The 9167-nt window shown below is 33.0% G+C and overlaps 1 protein-coding gene across 14 annotated transcripts; it reads right to left on the minus strand.

Annotated features, from left to right (window-relative positions):
- Positions 1-435: 435 nt before the first annotated feature.
- Positions 436-4943, minus strand: LOC141707682 (chorismate synthase 2, chloroplastic-like). Of its 14 annotated transcripts, none has more exons than XR_012569113.1 (8): positions 3983-4943; positions 3825-3890; positions 3443-3592; positions 3301-3369; positions 2691-2909; positions 2337-2494; positions 1782-1865; positions 436-889 (listed from the first exon to the last, which is right to left on the minus strand). XR_012569113.1 is itself a non-coding variant. In XM_074510989.1 (8 exons), the coding sequence occupies exons 3-7, from the start codon at positions 3463-3465 to the stop codon at positions 1497-1499; spliced, it is 357 nt and encodes a 118-aa protein (XP_074367090.1). In that variant the 5' UTR covers positions 3466-3592; positions 3825-3890; positions 3983-4943; the 3' UTR covers positions 436-889; positions 1443-1496. The 14 variants fall into 14 exon arrangements, 5 of the variants coding, with proteins under 5 accessions (XP_074367090.1, XP_074367089.1, XP_074367088.1 ...); XR_012569111.1 differs by having other exon boundaries at positions 2337-2418; positions 3301-3377; XR_012569110.1 differs by having other exon boundaries at positions 3301-3377; positions 3983-4942.
- Positions 4944-9167: the final 4224 nt, after the last annotated feature.

Here is a 9167-nt window from a genome sequence, read left to right on the forward strand (position 1 = left end):
CCTAAATATGTTACAATAGAAGTTTTTGCGATATTTTTGCCAAAATTCAGCGTTGCATTTGCTGCCGGTGCAACAGATCCCTACAGCAACGTCTTTTGGAGTTATTGCAACATTTTTAAAGTAGTAAAAAAGTGATTATGTTGCAACACTTTTCTCTATTTTAGTAACACATTTATGATGTTACAACACACTGCTGCAACATTTTTTTGTTTAATTTATTGTGGTAAAGTGTTGCACGGTAAATTTATTGTAACATTTAGCTGCAACATTTTTTTGTCTATTGTAATGCTTTTTTTAAATTTTAGCAACATTTATCTGCAACACATTGTTTCCTATTGTAATATTTTTACATCGTATTAGCAACACATATGTGCAACACTTTTAATTAGTCCATATTTTAGTATCATATTTTATTTTTCATATAATATCATAAAATAATACCAAAAATGCATTCTCATTCCAAATTTTGATTAATATCGAATCCAAAAAAATAAATGTTAATACATCCCAAATAAAATCGGGTTATCCCACTACATCACCTTACATCTAGTACTTGACTTTAAACTCCATACATATAAGGACAAGAAACAATAACTTTCTCTATTGGCTACAACTACATGAAGGCCCCATGAAATTACTTCTCTGAATAGGGTAAAGACAAAGACAACTTGGCAACTTCTGTGTGTGTGTGATTGATCTTGAAGAATGCTCCCCTGCGCTGAGTTGTTTTGATAGTAAGTCCAAATCCCAAGAAAATTCCAGTCATATTGATTCGGGCTTATGGGTAATTTTCGAGTTCACTCATCTTCTGTTTTTATACCTGGATGATGCCCATGAATCACTAACCTTCTCGGGAATGTACTCAAAAATGCAAAACCACCATGTGTTTCTGTAAAATTATAGCACATACTAAGCAACAATAGATCTAGTTGCAGATGAGCTGCAATTACTTTCCATTAGTAATATTAAAATGATAAAGACTTGTTTAAACTCACACCTTGTGCATTATGCAAAATGTAAAGACATTTTTAGTAGTTATAAGAAAAGTGACTTAATTGTAATAATGCACAAGTATCTAAAACTACAACTTTTGAGTTTATTTATCTTTCTAAACTTTCATTTGTGATCCATCGAGTACTCCTCAATGCTGCAAGATCAAGAATATATTTAACGTCGTATAAGATACATATCTCATGTATATGTGTGCATATACATGATGTTATATTACCAATAATATATATGAGTACCAATTTCATCACTCCAACCTTTCCATGTCGTATAAGATGTTTAGAAAAACATACAGGTCTCCTTGAAACAAATGTTATGTAGTGCATTATTCTTTAAAAAATCCTTCAATACTAGCTAATTATTTCCTCAAATTCTCTTCGTGTGCCAGAATAATTAAGAAAAACCTGTGCTACTCTTCAGAGAAAATAAAGTACCTCAGTGTTAAGGTCAACAAGCATATCTGATAGAAATGGTATCTCATCCAGCACTTATTTCTGTAAACCCTTCAAATGCTGCACATTTTAGATAATATTGTCCAATGTACAAAATTCACCCTTATTACGATCCATTTCGTCTACAACTAAAATATAAAACTCTGTACATTTAAACTCTATGAAGCTCCTTAATTTTTAATAGTATACTTTTTTGAACTATAACAGCATTGGTCAAATGACCGTTATCTGATTATCACTAGTGATGTTACCTGTACTAATCTATTATTTGTAAAAAGTTTCCTGGTACATGCAGATTATAAGATTGATAAAAGAAGTTACCTGTATTGATCTCACTCCGTACTTGAAATCATATGTTGAATCAGCATGAGAAGACCTATATGCTATTGACAATTCATTATAAACCTGTAAATACCAAAAAAAAAGGACGTAAAATTTATGAATGCCATGTAATTTATGAAGATACAAGATTCTGGATTAAATCATGTAATTAAAATGTGTAATAACCATGGTAACATCTGAAAAGCTAACCATTTTTCCATGTTAGCTTTTCTCTAAACGGCATCAAGACTCCTCATCAAACCTACATTACCTCTTAACTATAGATTATATAAAAATATTTGTTGCGTACGTGTATTTCTAAGAAAATTATTATATAAGAAAGTAATCTACCTTTGTTAAGTTTGGAGATCTTAGGTCTTTACAAAAGACTCCTATTTATTATATAGCTCTAGGAAATTGAATCTTATTTGGTTCTAGTAATAATTAGAAAAACTTGTGATTAAACAGAAAAACATATTTATTTACATGCTTTTATTTCCCCAGAGAAAATCTACTTTTGGTGTACTCATAACTTATTGTTATAAAGTAATGTACCATTGCATCAGACGAGTCTGATAGAGTCACAAGGTCCCAGTTCCATTGAAACAGGGCCGCTGCCAGAACCTTTCTATTGAAACTGAAAATACAAACAGACTGGTGATTTACATACAGAGTAACAGAATATTCCGTCTGCTGTGAACTTGTCCTAGGATCTGGAAAAAATGTTTACACGCATCACTAAATAATAACAAATAATGAGTTCCTGAATTGCTAAAATATTTAGTATTAATCTTAAGTGTAATAAAGAAAAATTGTCTATTAATCATTAATCAGCGTAAATCCATATTACAGGAATACTCAACATTTCAGTTCAAAAAAAATATTCAATGATACAGATAATTTACCAACCTCCTGGCTGCTCTCTTCTCTAGTTCCACATATTATATACGGTTATCACCAGGATCAATACAAATAGTCTCTAGATATGGGGACCTTGTACTTCCATTTGATGTTCACGATTTCAACTATGAAGCAATTAATTCCAACTAACAAGCAATTCAATACTCAGGTGCTCACTTTCTTAACACATAATCCAATTGTTAATCACCACGATCTATAGCACTAGTCCTGTGATAAGTGTAAAATAATTCTAAAAATATAAGCATGTAAAAACTATTCAAATATGAAAGTAATTGTTGTTCTAATGGGACCTCATTTTTTCCGTGACATTCGAAATACCAATAAGAAGCAATCGTTGTTCTAAACATTATACTAGCATGGAGTATATGAACTTCTATTTTCACATCTTTACAACCTACACAGAAAATATAAATGAAAACTCTCTGACCATGCATATGAATTACAATATGGACAACAATTTACTCTATGATACAATTGCCTAACTGAAATTCAGAATGCACTAACAATAAGACCATTTGCAGAAGATAAGAAGCACAAAAAGCATCTAATACTTTACTAAGTATAATAAATATAAAAGAAATAGAAATATAGAAATAACCTTCAGAAACACCGGAATATATGGTGCATGTATCAGGCTCTTTTCTAAGGGTGGTAATTCGGATCTGACCTGGTCTCCTAGGATTCAAGAACTTAAATGTAAAAAATAATATATTTAAAGGAAACCATCAAAGATGATATACCTTTTATCTAGTTCTATCTGCATATCAGCTTCAGAGAGAGGAAAGCGAGGTGGAAACCATCAATCACACAACCAACACCACCACCATGCGATTCTCCAAACGTGGTCACCCGAAAATTCGTTCCATAAGTGCTCCCAACTACTCTTATCCCTGTCAAGGTGCACCATTAAAGTTCTCAGTCATATTTTAGCCAAAAGATAAAAAAACAAATAAATTAATATTATCGGTCCACTAGTTAGATACATTCCTAACTAGAGTAATCACCCATATTACTACATTGCAACAAAAAAATAAAAGAAAAGGCAAATGATAAATTAATTAAATTAAAGTAAGGGGAAAAGGCGAAAAGAAAGAGAGGGAGGTATTAAGGGTGAAACTTAACTTTATGGGAGAGAAGAGTCCATGTGGAAGATGTTAATAAGGTAATGGTTGGACTTGAATGGTTAAGCTGGAGGCAGATTATACGAAAACAAGCAAGTAAGAAATATGATGGTGTGTGATATATAATTGTGAACAGGGGAGGGGGAAGGGGGGATTTACCTCGTCATAGGAATGGTATAAAACATTAGAAATATATATGGTGCGTAAAGTACATTCTGAAACCAAGTAGTAGTAGTTAGTAAGATAATAATAATAATAGTAAAGTTGTAATTGTAGTAATAAGAATGATAAAAGGGGGCTGGCTTTCCTAAGATTGAGGCCATCGAGAATGTACATATTAATTATGTACATATAAACTTTGTACAACTAAAAGCAGCATATTATTATAATTTTTCATTCTGTAACTCCATTCCCTATTGTCAATCAAAAGATCAGAGCATATAGCTAGTCGGAGGACAAGAGCGTTTCCGTAAATAAATCTACCACTTTAAAGCACCAAAAAACATACAATTAAAAATTAAAATTACATACACAACAACACAAAACTATGAACCCATAATATAAATTTAATACAAAGAATATAGCACAGTCACTTATTTTTTTAATATAATTCTAAAAATATAAGCATGTAAAAACTGTTAAAAGATGCAAAACAGACAAATTAACACACAATTCCGCTTAGTAACACAAAATTAAAAAACAATAAACTCAAATTTTAAAAAATTTAACACAAAAATTGTATAATTTAACACCAAAATTATACTAAATTAACATATAATACAAGAGCTTTAATCGAAAAAAAGTATGAACACATAATCAAAATTTTGGGCATGTATACATACATATATATAATAACATATAATCAAAAAAATACAAATAATATGCCTCTAATTGAAGTTTCAATTGAATTTTTACTCTAATCTTCCCTTGAAGCAGTTTTCTAATTAGGGGTTTTGCTCTAATCGACTTTAGGGATTGAAGATTGATGTGAGAGGTGAGTGACCCAGAGATGAGAGATGAGGTGATTGAGATGAGAGCAAAATCGGTTAGTCAGATAGGCAAGAGAAATGACCCAGATAGAGATAGCGGCAGAGAAAGGGGTGAGAGAGGTTTGACAAATTTTTTTAATAGAATATTTAATTATTTGGTACCAATTTGTATCCCGCCATTGAAAATTTTGAACTCCCGCCTACAAATGTTAGTAATTTGGAAAAAAGTGTAACATGTATTGTAACACTTTTCTTAAAGTATTGCAATTATTTTAAATTGTCAAAATAATGTTTTTACTTGTAACATTTTCATATTTTATGTAACACTTTACAATATTGTTACAACATACTATCAACTTTAGTATCTATAGCAACATTTAATGCAACACAAATGTCTATTGTGCTTGCAATAGCTCATATATGGTGTAGTGAAATATGAATAAGTAATTATTTTTTTATAAATATTTTTTAACACATTTCATGATTAAAATAAAAAAATATAAATATAGAACTCATGTTTAGACTCACAGAGCAGGTCAAATTTTTGGGCTTAGAGCTGTAAAATTTGGGCTCCAACCGCCCAAATTTCAGGCACTTTGAAAATTTCCGGACATTCCCTCTCTCTCGCTCACTCCCACACCCGACTTTCTCACTCAACCTTCACTCTCTGTCTTTAACCTCTCTCTCACCACTGCATTAACTCTCTTTCACCACCACTTTAACTCTCTCTCTCCACCATTCCCTCTCTTTCACCGCATTAACTCTCTCTCTCACACACACTCTCTCTCTCCCTCTCTCTCTCTCTATATATATATAATCTCTAATTAAGGCTCAATTGAGACTCTCTAATTAGGGCTCAATTGAATTAGGGATCCGGGCTTTTGTGCTTCAATTAGGGCTTCCAACCTTCTTTTAACTTCAATTAGGACTTTCTTTTCTCTTTGTTTTCAAGTGTTCGTGCTTGGGTTTGCAGTTGAAGACGTTTTCTTAAGGTATTTTTTAATTTAGGGCTTTGCTTTTAATTTAAAGTGTCCTTGTTTATTTGCTTTGTTTTATTTGGAATTTAAGGTGTGTGTAGTTGTGTTATTAATTTCTCCATCTCTTCATGTCTCTATCTATGCTTATCTCTTTATCTCTCTCCCCCTCTCTATCTCCTCTCTCTCTGTCTCTCTTTGTCTCTCTCTCTATGTGCCTTCTCTCCCTATCCCTCTCTGTCTCTCTCTCCTCTCTCTCTGTCTCTCTGTGTTCTCTCTCTGTCTCTCTATGTGATGTGTGTGTGTTTGTGTATGTGTTTGCGGTTGCGATTACGGTTGTGTGTTTGTATTTGTTTTTGTAGTTATTTATGTTAATTTATTTGATGGAAATTACTGTTGTATTTTATTACATTTTACTGCTGGACTTTGGATCTTTGAGTTCAGTGAATTAAGTTTTGAGTTTGAACTCTGTAACAGGTATTTCCCCTTCTCAATTTCTGGCAATTGCCTAATAGCTCGCATGAAAATTAATTGCTTTTATGCAGGACTTGTGTTTAGTTTAGGGAATTATGTATTGCACTCTGTGTGTCTTGTTTATTTATTGTATTGCACTCAATTGGAAAGGCTGCATAAATAAACATACACACACACAAATATATATGTATATATATGTATATATATTATCAAAGCATGTTGCATAACTTTTTTTTTGTTTTAAATTGCTATCTTGACGTGTTAAAATGAATACATGATGTGTTTCTTTTGTGTTTCCAGAGAACACTTTTATCCGTGGATAGTAGAATATTTGTGGTATGTTGTATGAACAAATAATAGTATATTATTTAGGTTAAAATGTATACCTAAAATGATAACTTCTTTACTTAAAAACTTTGCGAATCTAGGTTTATTAGGTTTAAATAAGGTATATAGAAAATAAATGTTGTCCATTATGACATTTTGAACTGTCGTAATTATAGTGATGGACGACAAGCATGAAATTTGGATAAACCTTCCAAAGTTCAGTCAAGAGTATATCAAGGGGATAAAGGCATTTATTAAGTATTCCTTCCCCAAAATGGACATAGGCGATGAAATGACATACCCTTGTAAAAACAATAAGAACATCAAGTGGCATCATCAAGATATTGTCTAAAATTATCTTATCTGCAGTGGTCCTGATCCATTGTATGCAAACTGGATAGTAGAAATTTCACAAGTAGGCATCCCAAATTCTACAAGTAATGAGAATAGAGATCATAACTTAGAGAACGATATAGATTTCAGAGATAATTTAAAAGAGATGTTGCATCATGCTAATGAACCAAATGCAGATGCTAAGAAATTTTATAGCCATCTGGGAGAGGGAAAACTTCCCTTATATCCAGGTTGTAAAAACTTTTCCAGATTAAGTTTTATTGTCCGACTTTATTCCTTAAAGTGTGTTCATGGAATTATGGAGTCAGGGTTTGGGGAAATATTAGAGTTGATCAAAGAAGCATTTCTAGAGGAAAATATTCAATTGTCTTTCACTGCTGTGAAGAATATAATTAGAGATTTAGGTCTCGATTATAAAAAGATTCACGCATGTCCAGATAGTTGTATGATATTTTGGGGTGAAAATGAAAAGGAAGAAGAATGTAGAACTTGTGGTCTTTCAAGGTGGATTGTAGTTGAAAAGACAAGCATGAATGACGATGAAGCGGAGAAGATAAATCGCAAAGTCCCGACAAAAGTGATGCGATATTTCTCACTTAGACCAAGGCTGCAGAGATTGTTTATGTGTAAAGATTTTTCAAAACTGATGGTATGGCATGCACTAGGACGTAAAAAGGATGCCAAACTTAGGCATCCTGCTGATGCGGAGGCTTGGAAGGAAATGGATGCTCTTTATCTTCAATTCTCCTCGGAAAATAGGAACATCAGACTAGGCCTAGCAGCTGCTGGATTCAATCATTTCTGTTCGATGAATATTAATCATATTACTTGATCTATAGTTCTGGTAAATTACAACCTTTCTCACTAGTTGTGTATGAAGCCAGAAAACCTCACTATGCTATAGATGGCTTTAACCAACACAAAAAATGTGTTGCAACAGACCCCTAAAAATGTTGCTATAGGCGAAAATGGGTCTATTGCAATACTTTTTCAGTATTGGGTCTAAGGCCGTCACTATAGATATCTAACCTTACACCAGTGTCAATCTATAGCAGCACAGCAAAATATGTTGCTATAGACATAAATTGCAACAAAATTTTCAGAGTATAGCAAAACATACATGGTGTTGCAATAGGTATACGAACTGACAAAAAATGGGCCCCGCATGGGCATGACACGTGGCATGACACGTGACAGGACACATGGATGGGTCCACTGGTAAGCCCCACATGTGGGGCCCACATGTGGGCCCTTTATCATCTATAGCAACACACCTATTGCAACACCTTTAATGTTGCAAAAAAGAAATTTATGTGCATAATTTAGCACCCTATTACAACATACTAATAGGCTATTGCAACACCTGAACTGTAAAAAATTGAAATATATTTTTCAAATACTTGATTTCCCATAAATACAACAACATGCACAGCCAATTTAATTCATCCAACTAGTCTTAACTACACATCCAACCATTACATTTTGTCCAACCAACAATTACAATCCATCACACAAAAACATAACTTAAGAAATAAAAGTACTCTTGCTAAGAACTAAATGTGTAAGATAAGCATACAAGTTTTTGAAAATAATGTAGAAGAGAGATAACAAGTGGTCTAAGTGCTACGACCACCGGTAAGAGGAGTACCATCAGCTCCTGTGTCATCTGAAATTGTCCCACAAATCTGAGTCATGTCAATGTTCAACCCGGGGTTTTTTTCAAGTAATTTCTGCGGGACCAAGCTCACGTTGTCTTGAACATTCTTATGTAAGTGCCATCTGCGGTTTTATAATCTGTTCCGCGAACCTGCATGGATATGAATTCAATCAGTGCTAAAACAAAGATAATATAAGACACCAGCAACAATTTCAGTGAATTTAATATGCTGACAAATAAATACCTCTGGTTTAGGGAGTGTACTTAAACCACGGTCAATACTGGCTAACCTGAAGACCCTGACATACTGGCTACCCTCGGTAATGCTTAAAGTACAATGTTGCAACTTGCAACACTACATTTGCACAACCTGCTACATATATTATTTAAAAAAAAAACACCTTCTCAATGTACTCAAAACATTGACCTGTTTCGACAAAGATGAACAGCAAAAGTGCAATGCTAGCGATAAAAGAAAAGATAAAAACACCACTATAAGAGATATATAAATGTACTAAACAAGAGTACTGCAATAATGACAACTGCCTACAAATTTAACATGGATTCTT

This window comes from Apium graveolens, chromosome 2 (genome assembly GCF_009905375.1).
Source record: "Apium graveolens cultivar Ventura chromosome 2, ASM990537v1, whole genome shotgun sequence".
In the NCBI taxonomy this organism is placed as follows: Eukaryota; Viridiplantae; Streptophyta; class Magnoliopsida; order Apiales; family Apiaceae; genus Apium; species Apium graveolens.